This window comes from Primulina eburnea, chromosome 3 (assembly GCF_022965805.1).
Source record: "Primulina eburnea isolate SZY01 chromosome 3, ASM2296580v1, whole genome shotgun sequence".
In the NCBI taxonomy this organism is placed as follows: Eukaryota; Viridiplantae; Streptophyta; class Magnoliopsida; order Lamiales; family Gesneriaceae; genus Primulina; species Primulina eburnea.
This window is the reverse complement of record NC_133103.1, coordinates 46,378,348-46,393,957: the sequence shown is the minus strand read 5'-3', so window position 1 is coordinate 46,393,957 and position 15,610 is coordinate 46,378,348. Positions and strand designations below refer to the sequence as shown.

General features: G+C 34.2%; 1 protein-coding gene, 1 long non-coding RNA gene and 1 pseudogene across 4 annotated transcripts in view; 2 read left to right on the top strand and 1 right to left on the bottom strand.

The window, feature by feature from the left end:
• Positions 1-2,592: 2,592 nt before the first annotated feature.
• On the bottom strand, positions 2,593-5,551 carry LOC140827666 (F-box/FBD/LRR-repeat protein At4g26340-like). The gene is made up of 5 exons (XM_073190437.1): positions 5,284-5,551; positions 4,292-5,164; positions 4,032-4,187; positions 3,190-3,222; positions 2,593-3,070 (listed from the first exon to the last, which is right to left on the bottom strand). Exons 1-5 carry the CDS (start codon positions 5,359-5,361, stop codon positions 2,693-2,695), a joined length of 1,518 nt encoding a protein of 505 aa, XP_073046538.1. The 5' UTR covers positions 5,362-5,551; the 3' UTR covers positions 2,593-2,692.
• An 11-nt stretch (positions 5,552-5,562) lies between these two features.
• On the top strand, positions 5,563-11,202 carry LOC140827394 (ribonucleases P/MRP protein subunit POP1-like; annotated as a pseudogene).
• A 102-nt stretch (positions 11,203-11,304) lies between these two features.
• Positions 11,305-15,610, top strand: part of LOC140827667 (uncharacterized) — a 76,847-nt gene continuing 72,541 nt past the window's right edge. For all 3 annotated transcript variants that reach the window (XR_012117001.1, XR_012117000.1, XR_012116999.1), the window contains exon 1: positions 11,305-11,617. This is a non-coding gene — a long non-coding RNA (uncharacterized lncRNA). The remainder of the gene's footprint in view (positions 11,618-15,610) is intronic.

Genomic DNA, 15,610 nt, shown 5'->3' with positions numbered 1-15,610 from the left:
TACAGGTGAAAATATAATTTGTGATGTGATGAGTTAATAGTGCAAGGAGTATCTGGCCAGATCAAGAAATGTGTTTTCCTAGTTGCCCATACAATATCACTATTATTATTCAAAAATACATCATATCCTTATTGAATTCATATGTAACACTCGATCTATCAATTGTTGCATATTTAATCCGATATATTATTTGAAGGGATCGTAATGTACGCTGATCATGACATAAGGTTCTTGCAAGCACTATCAGTGATACCTAGGGGATCATGTGACGATGTTATTAGACGTTATCACTATGATCTGATGGGTGCAATCATAATTGCGTTCTGACATTCTTGATCAATGCGTTGATGAAAAGAATGAGACTAATTATGGTAAGCTTGAATAAGAACAAATGTTATTCTAAATCACATGGATGTGAACCCATAGCTAGCTATATCCCTGAACCATCGATGTACACATAAGTATTGGATTCTGTGTTTTTGTTGAGAAAGTTAAAATTCCAGGAGTTGAAATTGACGACTATAGTTCGATGAAAATTAAATAGAATACTTATAAAGGAGTTATAAGTTGATTCATAAAATTGAAGAAATGGGAGTTAACTTAATTTTTAATAGGAGAAAGAGAGTGAAACTGCATGTTTTGGTGAAGGAGTTCACAAAACTGACATCTATCAAATATAGAAAGTGCAAATTTTGATATTCGAAATTTTCAATTTTGATTATATGAATAAGATTTATATTTTTGATACATCGGCACTCTCAGATCGTCAATCGAGATTATATTGAGTTCACAATTATTTATTTAGTGAATTTTGAATTTACTAATTAAATAATAGTACTAGTATTATTGACACTAATATGTATAAATCTCATATAATATATTCTCGAGGAGTCTAGAATTAAGTGTGTGTGTGTGTTATATGGAGATATAAATATGTATATATAAAAATATCATTGATTATCGATAGTTGATTGATACGTGATATAATAAACATGAAAATTTTATTTAATGAAAATAAGGGATCTTGGTGAGAGTAGAATTATGAATCCTAATAGAAAGAATCCTTGTGTGATCAGGAGCCAACCTCTATATATATTTCATTGACGGTCATATGAAATAAGAATTTTTGCACACAAAATTTGGTCCACCAAAATTTCTCTCCTCTCCCCTTCAACAATTTTTGACCATCACAAAATACTGCAACACCGCCTCCAGATTTTGGAAATTCGAACGATTTAGTCTCGACGCATAAATTGTTTATGATTTCTAGTGCAATCCAACTTAATAAGAAATTTCGAGAATTATCAAAATCTAGGAACCAAAATTATTCCAATTAGATAATAATATTGCCACATCCTTAATAATATCTCTAACCTGTTCAAATTCCAAATCACTAACATACCCTAATATCATTTTTTTTTCCTTTTATTTTCCGAAGTATTAATTTCTTAAAACCCAGTATTTCTATACAATAAGCCTCCTTCTAATTTGTTGATAAAATATCACCGTATTACTGGATTTTATTTGTCCAACAAGGTAAAGAAGTCATACTAACAAGTTCTATATAACACAATACCGAATTCAGAATAGAATCATTCAATACTACGTTCTGTCTGGACACCTTCCTTCCACGTTTAGGTATTAAACTTGGTGAAGTTACAAACATTTCTCCCTTCTTTTTCTTCACACGGTCGCTCCTCGTCATAACAGCATGCACAATTGAGGTTGGAAAATGATTACCAATATCTACGACTAATTGTGAACTACCCGCACCACTCGCGGAATCGCTCTCATCAATATCCCCTTGCACAGAGTTATCGTTTTGTTTTTTTCTTCCACATGCAAATCAAGTAACTCTGTTGAAGGCAATCCACAACTCCTACTGCCACCATCAATTCCATCACTGATCACATTGTTTTTGAATGCATTTTAATCAATAATACTTTTTATTCTAAAATGTTAATACAAAAAATTATAGTTATCATAGTTATTTTATTATTTTTAAACTAAATAACAAAATGTACACATTAACTATTTGCTCTTCAAATGTCAGAAAAAATAAATTTCAGTATCTTCACAAATTTAACCCTTCTAAATATTCCTTCAATCTCATAATATATAGGAGAAATAAAATATAAATACATGCATTACTACTAATAATTATCTTCTTCTTTGCATGATCCCAAATTAACTCCCATTATCCAATTTTTAAAAAAAAACAAAAACAAAAAGCTTCTCACTATTGCAAATTCATCACCGTGTCCCATGATTTCAACTCAAATTTTCATTTCATTCTTTCTTTTCAATTGTAAATCTTCGATTTTCTTGATCATCTGTGTGCCTCTCACGTCAAATTTCTATACCAACTAAAAATATTTTGTTGACGTCATGTTGTCGAAGTACAAACCTATATAATTCAAAAAAAAAGAATAAAAAGAAGAAAAGAGGCAGCCGCCGATTACACATACACAATATAATTCAAACATAATACACAAACCAACTTATTTTTTAGTAGCTAATCCATGTTTTATCGTGAATACCTTTTTTAAACTTTCCCCATGAAACTGAAACTTAAATAAAAAAAAAAGAGGGAAATGAAATGCAATCAATTGTATTAAGTGGCAAAACTAAGGCCTTGTATATTCCAATTTCCAGATTGATTTCTAAAAAAAAAAACTAAAAGAATCAAATATCATGTAATAACTAGTACGGCTTTCGGAGGAGAACTGAGTTCCAGCTGCTTGGCACGCTCTTTTGCTTCCACCCTTGTCCTGGCCCCAGATTTAGCCTCCAGTAGTTTCATTTGATCCCTTTGACAAAAACATTGAGCACCTTCTTCCTTGTTACACATGGTAGAGCAGTCCCATAGCATTTGTTCATAACATTCACTCTGGGTGTCGATAACAACCATCTCAACAGATGGAGCAACTTTAAATAAGTGCAGAACAAATTCTTCGTCACTCGGACACCCGATGTATCCAGACACTTCAAACTTCTTAAGATTTTTATGACGGTGTCGGAATCTGGCTGCGAATGCGCTTATTTCAGGAAACATCATCAGAGAGCTTATCTGTCACGATGATTGATAAAGAGCAGAGTTAAAAATAATGTTGAATAGCAGAGTTCTCGTGGCAGGAAAAATATTAATAAAAATAATAATTCAACAGCAGTCAGAGTTTATTTCATTACCGTATACCATGGTAGATCCACAAGGTAACGTACCTGCATCAATATGAAAGAAAATAAAAGGCTCATCTCAATTGATTAGAGTAGGATTTGGAAAATAAGAAATTCAGGCAGACAAACTCATATTACCAAACATATCGTTCACATTGGTTTAAATTGTTGATTTCCCATATCATCAAACTAGTTGAAGTAAAATGCAAGAACATCCTCAACAACCTCGTTCAGATTGATTTAACTTATGACATTCAATTGTAAAGCATACTAAACAAATTTGGTCCTAGCAATCATCAATCACTAAATATCAACCAGCAAGTGTCCAATTCTTCTAACGAAAAAAAAATCATTTCTCTTGGAATCTGTTCTACCAAACAAGAGAATATTTTGCGAGGGACAGGTGCATGAGAATGTATAGAGAGAGCGCATCCGGCAAGGGGAGACAGAGAGAAGAGAGATCAAAGCACCCATTATGTCTTAAAATAATGGGGTCTCTCCTCAAGGAAAACCTAGGTCTCCCCTAGGCGACGTACCTAGGCCACAACGAAGTGTGCTTAACCGTGTAGGTTCGAGGCACAAAGGTTTTGCCTCGCCAAGGGGTGCGCCTTTTAAAAAACTGAGCCAAGGTCAAGTATGATTCAAAATATGAACAAGTTAAATACATATTCAAGCTCTGCCAATTCCAACAAGTGATGCTTGACATGCCTCAGATGATCAAGTCCAAACCAATCTCAAGTCACGTCCGAGATAACATGCCTAATGCTTCAGTAAGAATACATTTAAAATAATTCATATGATATTAATTCAACATGTTAACTATAAAGTCGAATATTTAGAGAAAGAGCCTTCACCTTGATTCTAAATTCGTGTAAGAAAGGAGACGCCTTGACCAATGTAGCAAAGAAGAGAAGGCTCCGGCCAACTTGTGACACAACATTCAATTCCAGCCGCTTGAGGGAGTGTAACTGAGGCAGATCACGAGGAGCGGATATCATTCTCGGAGGAAACTGACAAAAAAGTCGAGACAGGATCATATTAGTGATCTTTCCGATTGTTAAGATCAGCTATTATTAAATAGGAGCGAGCAAAAGTATAATGGTAGAAAACCAACCATAATATCAACATTTAATGCCAGCGTCACCAGCTGAACTGAATAACTTGAGTGTTTGCTAGGTTCACACATAAAGGACTGGCAAAATCCCCCGCCAAGACTTAGCTCAGAGACATTTGGAATTTTTTTGAACGGCAGACTGATGTCATTCCCATCGTACATAAACGAGATAAGATTCATTGCAGATACTTCCAGACTTTGGATATGGTAGCATTCGGATATTTCCATAACTCTTAAGTTTGGTAATGGATCAACAACTCGAAGATTCTTTGTAACACGAGAGGCCCTTATGCACAGCTGTTCAAGATACGAACATGATGCTAGGAAATACTGAACCACCTCATCCTCGATGTCAACATGAACCAACTCAAGGGACCTTAGCAAACCAAAAGCAGGCTTGACCTCATGTGTACGTGATAACAACTTCTCAAGGCTAGGAAATTTGTACTCCGAATAAAACCTCTCACGGACCTGCAAATCCAAATTAAACCTTTTTACTTCCTTCTGCATTGCAAAATATATCCAACTATTGACGCCACGAAGTCGAGGGAGTGCACGTCTACTATGACGAGGCTGTGCATGTCTAATACGAATAATAAAACTATCAACATGCGGGCCTTGATGTAACTTCAGGACACGATTCACCCTGGCTTTGAACTTTTTCCATTTGATTTTACTTCCAGTGGCACTATCCATATCCTCAAATTCCAATGTCCCAGATGTAAACATCCATAAATACCTCCATCTACGTGAGAGAAGACTAGTCCTGGCAGCTTCTTTGAAACTCATATAAGACAGAATGACAACAAGCATATCATCAGACAACATATCAATCCCAATACTATCTCTCTTAACACCCAAAGGATCAGCACCCTGAACGTGTATTGGCGTAAACAACGTAAAAAAGCAAACTTTAGTAACCCTTCAGCCAGAGTGTTGAATTATGAATATATCGACAATCAGATGTGTTAAAAAGTCGACTTCTTACGTACCTTGTGCTTCCGCTTTCGTTTTCTTGGACTTTGTGTAGCTGAATCCGCCTGACTTTGCCGAGAACAAGTTTTGTCCATAAGAATTGATGTGGGAAAAGATCATAAATTTATGCTGGCACGGAAAAAAAAAAGAAAGGATCTTTCAATCCTTCCCATAAATTAACGACGACGAAAAAAACATGACTGACGGACTCTGAATCACAGAGGTAAAACAAAGATCGACACTCCAACTAATGACCTAACCCTATTGTTGTGGCTGCGTTTAAATTGCGGGCTTTTATGGGTAAAATTGTGTTATTGGGCTTGGGCTTTAATATAGCCAAAAATTTATACATTGGGTCGGTCCGGTGAAACGATGACTGACAAAATTTTATCTATTCTTTGAGCGAGTGTTGAAAAGAAATTATCGTAGATAGATGTTACAGGTAGTTCAGTTAGATGTATTTCTCTTAAGGGTCATCTTTCTAAGTTAGAATTGGTTGGATCAAAAGCATTAACAGTGTGTTTGACAACCAGGATTTGGGAGGATTTCATGGGATTTGGATTTCAAAATCCTATTTTTACTGTTTGGCAAGATGTTAAAAAAAAAGATTCGGATTTGCTTAGGATTTCATGGGATTTCCACAAGTATATCCAAATCCCATCAAATTTGATAAGATTTGGTAGGATTTGGATTTTTAAAAACATAAAATTACTTTTTTATCCAACACATCATTCTCCACCAAAAGTTTCTAAGGGTAGTTTAGTAAAATTTTAAAATTCCAAATTCGAATCTTTTTTTCTCCAAACAAGAAATAGATATGTAAATATCATTTTTAAATTTTAAACTAAACACCAAATGGAATTTCAAATACTTGAATTTCCAAATCCAATTCCAAATCCAATTTCAAATCCCACGAAATCCTCTCAAATCCTGGTTGACAAACATACTGTAAAGCTTCTTGAGAAGATGGTGTTGCCTCCCTGCTGGTAAGACATACGCAATTTTGTTTTTTCTTTCATGTCAATTCGAACATATACTTTGCAGAAATTCAGTAGAATTTATTGGCTGTTGCACTGTTTCTGAGAGATCAAGGTATCTGAAGTAATGTGATTGGAGACGATAATACTGATCCTACTGAACTGGAGAAAGCATCCATCTCTAAGATTAACGAGCAAATACACTCTTGTTCAGTTATTCCATTAACTGTCACGGATCCTCGTGCTATGACAAAGAAACAACATTCAATTGTTCCTGAAGGAAATTCTTTTGATCAGTTTTCAAATAATGAAGATGGTACTAAAACATAAACGAATTCAGCTTTCCTGAAGCATGAAGATGAAATTGTTGTCGTTGATGGTGATTTTTGCGATGTTAGTATAAGAATATATCCTCCAATGGAAGAAAGTATTGTTTTGCATGAAAAAGTATTATCAGCTAAATGAGTATATTGGAATTGGCCACAAAAATTGCGGTACTCAAAATGCTTTATTGAAGGGGAAATATTCTAGATGTTGCCCTATTTTGTTACTAATGAATAAAAATTAGGAAGATTCTGTTAAAAGGTAAATGTTCCCTGCAATAAATTTTTCTTGCCTTTAAAAAATAACTTTAATGTGTTAGTCCTTTCTCTATTTTCGAAAAATATGGGCATGAAACTCATTTCTATCACAATTCCATTGTGAGAATTTGTGGTGTCATTAACTCCTAATCATTGTTACAATACAAATTGATTAGATTTAATTAATTACAGCGAAAACGAGTTAAAATTTTCTTTACAATGAGTCCAAAATACGTCATCTATAATTATAATACTCAAAATAGTATATAATCATGGCTCGTCTAAACATACCACATTATAACATATGTCCACACAATAATCAACTACATACAACAACTAAAATCCTCGGGACATGTCCCGGTATATAGATACATATATATAGTGGGATAAACAACTAAACCTCAAATCAACTGTGTCTCATTCCAGAAGTACCATCTCCGATCCCCTGATATCCTGGAGTACCTGTCATTGTCCACATACAAAGATAACAACAGCCTCCTCTGGGGTGAGAAAAGCTCTGTATGCAACAAACACAATATATACCACAAGTATCTAAACAATGATATATGATATGCAAATGCATGTATGTCGTGGAGGTATCAGGTCAAATGCCCATCCACCGAGCATATATCAGAATCAATCGAATCGTTATCAAATCAATGCTCGAGCTGACACACTGGCCTCAATCAGGGATACTCGTATGATAGCGTCGGCAAAGCACTATCAAATCCCAAATCTAAATCAATCATCGGGGCCACAAATGACTATACTTTAAGAGCCACATAATGCCAAACATAGCATCGTGTTTGTAAACCCCAGAATCAAATCCAATCATAATAGATATCCAAGGATCACAGCTCAACGTGTATGTCATGTATGCCACATCAACTCAACAAATAAGACAAATAGACACATATTCTCAATCAAATCAATCAAACATATATCATATGATACAAATATTTTTCGTATGTTACTCGGTCACAACATACCTTAATTCTTCGTTTCCAGTCCACTATAGCTTGAAGATTTCAGTATAAAAATCTATCTACATCTATAACATATTCATTTCAATCAATAAAATCATTCAAAATCAACAATATAAGTTTCAAATATCTTTTGAAACTCTGAAAATTTATATCAAATCGAAATCAGAACATAATTCAATTCCGACTTTGAAAACTAGTTTCTTGTCGGTTATTCTACCACATATATGGATCTTGACTTCAATTAGATTTTATTCCATTATTTCAATAATTAAAGCTGCTGAAACCAAAATAATCTTACCTCAAAAGAAAGCTCTCGACGCGAGGATTTCGAATATATAGTTTGTTTCAAGTTTGGACAATGTTTCGATATAGATTCGGACGATAGAACCTTTGTTTATTGTTTTTCCCTTCAACTTTCAGTGGAAATGGAAGAGAACTATGAGAAAATATATTCTTATCAGCATTAAATCATGTTTAACAAGGCGATGCGCGCGGTGGCGCCAAAACACGCTGGTGTGCTAGTTCCTGCGTAGGTGCGCATGTTGTTCTGTCCGAAATGCTATTCAAGGTTCCGAATTAGAAAAAAGTGGTCAACATAAAAGTTGTAGATCTATGTCTTGGATTTCATTTGCCAACAACCTCACTCAATTTGGATATCGGATGCGAGAGTTATGCCGATTATCCCAAAATGTGTCAGTGCAAGAATTGCAACACACATGGTACACTTCGGGATGATTTTTCCGCTATTTCCAAATAGATTTGGACAAAAGTCAGAACATAAAAGCTTTAGTACTATGTATTATATTTCTAATGGAATTGGTCTCATTCCATTATCACCAACTATTTTACCACTTTCATTTTCAATTATATACTTCATACACTTAGTAGCACAACAATTTCATGAATTATCGATAATCAATATAAGATTTACGATAATACGATACACGGTCCTTACAGAACTTTTGCTCGATAATTAAATTTTAGGAATCCAATTTTCCTTGGTTTTCATAATCACTTGTTACTCCTGTTGATTAAATTTTATTAATATGTACAACAATAGTTTTAACCTTAAAAATTTTCGAACTTCTTTATGTTAACTAATGCCTATGAATGTGATCTTAGTTATCTGTTTGGATTGTGGTAAAGAATTTATGTGTCAATTTATTTTTTAAGCACGAGATAAAATTTACTTGTGATAATGTTTTGGGTGCAGGATTGGGTTATGTTCCTGGTTACAGAACGATCGTTTAATTCATCAATTGTTCTTTTTATTTGTGTTTTGCTGACTTGTTTACCTATTTCAAAGAGTAGAGAATTGAGGCTCGTTTAGGGAGACACTCACAATCTTTTTTGCTCTTTATTGATATAAGAAAATTATGCTGGAAATATCTCATAAAATACAAGAATAATCACCACATTCACTCCCAAATTATGTGAAATTCTAATCCTTTAATTTCAGCCTTTCCTATGATAGCTAGGGGAATTAAGGTAAAATTGATCAGATCCCCTAAATTCTAATTATTCCTTGTTGTTTCTGGGCTTTCCATCTGTGAACCTCTTGCAGACTTTCTCCTTTGAACTTGCTGAGTTTGATTACTGTCCTTATTCTAATGGGCCAAGCCTATTACAGATAATTTCCTGGAAGTATAATTGGATTGCATTAACTTGTCTGGCTATGATATGAGTGTGGTTCCATTAATGTATTTATTTATCTGATTATTTCTGTTTCATACTTTTTCAGGTGTGTCCAAAAGTGTTGGTTCTTGTTTCGATAATGATGTTTTGAGAAAAAATTGTCTGTCTATGATATGAGTGTGGTTCCATTAATGTATTTACGTATCTGGTTATTTCTGTTTCATATTTTTTCAGGTGTTCAGTTATTCTCCCTCTAAATTAGGTTAAAGTATTTTGTAACACTTTTATTTCAAGTTGTGCTCATGGCATAGGTTTGAGAGAGGACTGGATTGTGTGTGAAGTAAGTGCACAAATGTTTATTCCATTTAAGGTTATAAAGGTATCCCATGTAACATATGTATCTTTATGTAGACCAGATTGTCATATTTCCCTTAGAGCTATCCTGATTGCGATGCTTACTAGTATTTCATGACGATGGATGCAACTGCCTCGAATCATAAAGTTGGGCGACGTCCTCCCTCTCAAAGACCACTAGAAATTCCAATACCAGCTCCATGGGATTGTGTGAAACATAATTTTGTAGAACTATGAAGTAATGTGGATAATTTTCTTAAACATGTAAAAGAGCACGACTTTGATAATGATTTAGGAGTCAAATTGGTGAGAAACACTGTCTGTGGACTATCAGGGGCTGATAAGATTCCATTTGAAGGTTTTGTGGCGAGGACATCTTTTAGGCTGAGTTATTTCTGGTGCACTTTTAGTGTCATTGGTTTGCTTCTATTCCCAAGAACAAAGGATCAAAAGACTAGCTTGAATAAATTTATGAAGGATGATGATCTTCTTGAACAAATACCAATGTATTATACATGAATTGTGACAAAACATGATGTTTTCTACGAGTTAATCTTTGCGCTTATAAAGGCGGTGGTTTTGAAAAAGGGGCACTGGTTTATACGTATCACACAACGCTATTGAGAAATATGGACGAGGTTCTACCACTATTCAGAATATTCTTCTTATCGTACATATTTTCGAAAATATTTCATGACCGATTGTTTCTCAACTCATTGTACCATATGCAGATCTGCATAAGATAACCATGGTCATGAAATACTTGACTCTTCAATGAGATCATAATTTGTTCAGCTGTCATCTTTTAAGTGGGAGCATCACATATCTGGAGATCCTGTGCTCTAGGAGTCGTATAGGTGCCCAATAGGTTTTGTTCGAGGAAGGCAAGAATTTTTAATGCAGAAGAGCTTGCTTTCAAAAGTTTTCATATTAAATGCTATTTCGCTATCATTCTTTGTGCTTTTTTGGTCATACAGCAGGAAACCAATGGCTAGAGAACTTTGTGAGGCAAGCCTATTTTCTGGGCTTCGAATGAAACAATGGAAGGCATCACTTGTAAGGCGGAGGAGGAACGCGATTTACGTTCTGGTCAGGAATATGAGATCCACTGCTTATAGGATTGCTCTTGCCACCGCTGTCTTAGAGCAACAAGTAGAAGATGTCAAATTCATGTGATTTCTTGCAGCCTTTCACGACGCCACACTTCTTGCAGATTATGAGGTATATATTAACTGATTTTTGTGTAAGAGATCTAGCGATATAATTTTCTTCATACAAGTTCTTTCTAAGAAATTAATTATAATTTTGGATGATGAGTGATATTTTCTTTCAAATTTAGATAAGTTTGAGATAATCTTATATCAGTGAATTTAGGATAATATATTTCTTCAACGTTTGATCTTAAGTAATGTGGATAATTTTCTTAAACAAGTAAAAAAGCACGGCTCTGATAATGATTTAGGAGTCATCTTTTATGCTGAGTTATTTCCATTTGAGGTTTTGTGGACTATCAGGGGCTGATAAGATTCCATTTGAAGGTTAGGTGGCGAGGACATCTTTTAGGCTGAGTTATTTCCTGTACACTTTCAATGTCATTGGTTTGCTTCTATTCCCAAGAACAAAGGATCAAAATATTAGCTTGAATAAATTCATGAAAGACGATGATCTTCTTGAACAAAATGCCAATGTATCAGACATGAATTGTGACAAAACACGATGTTGTCTTCGGGTTAATCTTTGCGCTTATAAAGGCTGTGGTTTGCACAAGGGGCACTGGTTTGTACGTGTCACCCAACGCAGTTGAGAAATATGGACGAGGTTCTCTTACTATTCAGAATATTCTTCTTATCATACTTGTTTTCGAAAAAATTTCATGACCGATTGTTTCTCAACACATTGTACCATATGCAGATCTGTAATGCCCCGAAAATTTAAGGGCCCACGCGAACCACATGCATACAAGTTATTAAACTCCTTATATATTTTAATTAATTGTTTTAATTGCATAAATTAATTATATGGTGCATATTGACATGTATAAAATATATTTTTTCTACATGATTGCATTAAAAATGTATTTTTAAAGGATATTCGAGTTGCGATCGAGGAACGGAGAACGAAGGCTGGAAAATAGAAAATTTTTTACTAAATAATTATTTTTAATTTATTAAAATATGGGTGATGCTTTTTGACCGACGATTTCGGTTGGGAATAAATCTAGCAAGCGGACTAGGTCAAGTAATAGTAATTGGAGATGAGTCCAGGTATCGTACCCACAGAGATCGATGTTTAATTACTAGAATATGAATTATTTTTCCTAATTTAGGTTAAATAAAATTCAAATGATGGGAGATAGATTAATCAAAAATAAATTAAACAATTTAAATAAATTAACTAAAGCAAAAAAAAAATCCAAATTATATTAACTAGACGAAAATTCAAATTATTTAAAAACGACTAAGGCGCACAACGGTACCAAGACAATCTTATAATCCACGTGTCAAATTTAAATTCAATAAATTAATCATTTTATTCACGACGGAATTCCCAAAATTATTTATTAAACGATTCCTCGAATTAATAAACCTAATTAAATCTAACAGTCCAATTATTCCTAACTGAATTTAATTAGATTCAACCGCATTAAATCGCTGTGAAATTCCAGTTTTTTCAACCTAAAGTCGCACACTGAAATCGAATACTATTTCTAGTCAATTTAACCATGTGTTGATTGATGTGTGAAGCAAATATGAATCTATCGCCTTTCGGTTTTAGATTAACCAACAAATATTCTATTTAATTGGCCAGATTAAAAGAACACGTGATAAACGACATCAATCAATGAATAAAATAAATAATCTAATTGAATAAAACTCAAAACATCAAAAAATAATATGTCTCAGCCCTATCATGACCTTAGTCTATAAAAATCTACTCCATAAACTTAAAACAAAAGCCAAAATCAGTGTTTAAATTAATTGCAGAAAACATGATTAAGAAGGAATGAAAGAAATCTAAGTGATTTGTAGCGTGTGTGAGGAATTCCTCGCTGGTTTTGCCTTCCTTCTTCCTCCCTTCTTTTCCTTCTTCTGCGCTGTTATGCTATTCCGTCTCCTTCTGTCTTTTTTTTTCTCTCTGTTACGGCTGCCTTCTTTTGTACGCTTCTCCTTCACTCTTAATGGGCCTCTCCTTGTATTCTTTTTTTAAGCCCATCTTCACTTAACCCTTGTAGATAATAAGATTGTAGATTTGATTTTCAAATATTAGACTCCATCTTTATTAAGAATTTCAATAATATCAAGATAATAAAATAAAAAATATTTTATTTCCTTTGAAGTCTTGTAAATTTATTTTATTTCCAAATTTTATCATTTTTCATCTTTTATTTAAATCTACAATAATTAATTCAATTGAGCACAAAATTAGGGATAAAAAGCCTAGATAAGCACAAATAAAATCCCTAAAAATCTCTATAAGATTTTGGCTTATCAATCCCCCCACACTTAGCCTTTGTTCGTCCTCGAACAAATTAGAGAATAAAAATATTATGAAGGAATATTCAATGATTCACCACAACAAATGACACAATCAACACTTTTCGACCTACCAAATTCCGTCACACTCAATCAAAAGATCACACTTCGAAAATCGTAAAATTCACTTTCGTTGCAACTTTAAAACTCAAGCATTCACTAGAAAAGATCAAGATAATGAGACGTGTGTAGTGTGGAAGTCGAAACTCATATTCCTCAAAGGTGTTTTAGTTTAAGGAATGCTCATATTTTCTGATTTTTTTTTCAAAGAAACTCTCCATAAGCTTATCTTTCATATCTTTCTCCACTAAATGTTGGAGGAATATGACCCGGTTAATAGGTCTTTTTAAGCTTATAACGTTAGGCCACGGCTCACGGCTACAATAAAGGTTGGGAGATTCAAAATGAGAGAAAATAAACAATTATTCCTTCAGCGCATTCCTTCATCTCTTATCTTCCTCCTCATTGAATTCCATCATTCCTCCAGCTAACTTTTTCATCTTCCTTGTACTTTCATTCATATTCCCCCATATATTTTTTTTTTCCAGCTTCTTTCAATCTTCAACAAAATTCCCTTTTAGTTTTTTTTTCATAACCACATCATACAACATTCATTCCTCCTTCTTTTCTTTTATAATTATATATATCTTTTCATCAACTCTTTTCTCGTTCTTCATGATTATTTTTTTTAACTCCTCCAATTTTTCTTATCAATCAGCACATGAGAGTTATTGAAAATTTTAAAGCGCTAAAGGGGTTTATTTCTCTCAAAATTAAGGTGGAGGAATAGTGTATGAGCTAAAAATGGGTAGTTGATGTGGGAGTTTGAAGGAATACGAATGGGGGCTAATTGTATGTCTTTGACACACTCCATTCGATTTTTTATAGGCTCAAAAGAGGATACTAGGGATATAAATGATGCATTTGGTAGGCTCGAAAGGCTCAAACGGTCCAAAGATCGCCTAAATCATCCCTAAGTCATTCTCCTCCGTATTTTCGCCTCGAAAGATAATCAGACAAGTTCTAGATTGTTTCTTTTCTTTCTCTCTTTTTTTTTCAAATTTTTTTTTTTCATGAGCTCACCTTTTACTAATTCACGATTAATTCATATAAGTATGACCTAAAGTGCATAGATTATGTCTCAAAATATGATACAAAACTAGTTTGTGCTCAAATCTTGCGGCTACAACTACAGCTCATCTCAATCAATTCTAGGTGTGATGTAATTTCTTGAGTTTTCAAAAATCTAGAAAGTCAATTAGTGTGTCATGTAATCACAAGTGCAGTTTCTCAAAGAATAACCAAATTTTTTTTTCATGCTCGAGGATTAAACATTGAAGCACATGCTAAGTGTGGTGACGTGAAACAAACACAAATAAAATCCCCCCCACACTTTAGAGTTACACTGCCCTCAGTGTCATGCCATTCAAAAAGAATATAGAATTTGGATGTAGAATAGTAAGAGAACACTTCCCTGGCAGTGTGCTTTAAATTCCATGGAGTGGTACATGGGGATGGTAGAATTCCTTAGTGCTGGAAATCTTTTATTTCAACAGTTTAGCTTTTCCAGAATCTAAATCATATTCCTTTATTCCAATATTCCCTACACACACCAAAATCACAGAGAATTAACCTAATAGAATGAAAAAGTAAAGAAATAAAATGAAACGAAATAAAATAAATCACTGGGTTGCCTCCCAGCAAGCGCTAAATTTCTTGTCTATAGCTAGACAACTCCCTTTATAGATTATGTTGGATCGTGCAAAGGAGTACTCGGCTCCTCTTGCTCCACAATTCCTTCATGAAAAATTTTCAGTCGATGTCCATTCACCTTAAAGGGATTTCCAGATTCTCCACAGATTTCTACAACACCAAAGGGAAAAACTTCAGTAACAGTAAAAGGCCCGGACCATTTGGAACGAAGTTTACCTGGCATGAGTTTCAAACGAGAGTTATAAAGAAGAACTTTTTGTCCAAACTCAAATTCCCTGTGCACAATCCTTGCATCATGCCACTTCTTTGTCTTTTCCTTATAGATTTTTGCATTCTCATATGCATCAAGACGAAATTCCTCCAGCTCATTGAGTTGTAGAAGACGCTGATAACCTGTAGCTTGCACATCAAAGTTCAAAAATTTAGTAGCCCATAATGCCCTATGCTCTAGTTCAACAGGAAGGTGACAAGCTTTTCCATAGACCAAACGAAAAGGGGAAGTTCCTATAGGGGTTTTAAATGCTGTTCTATATGCCCATAATGCATCATCCAATTTACTAGCCCA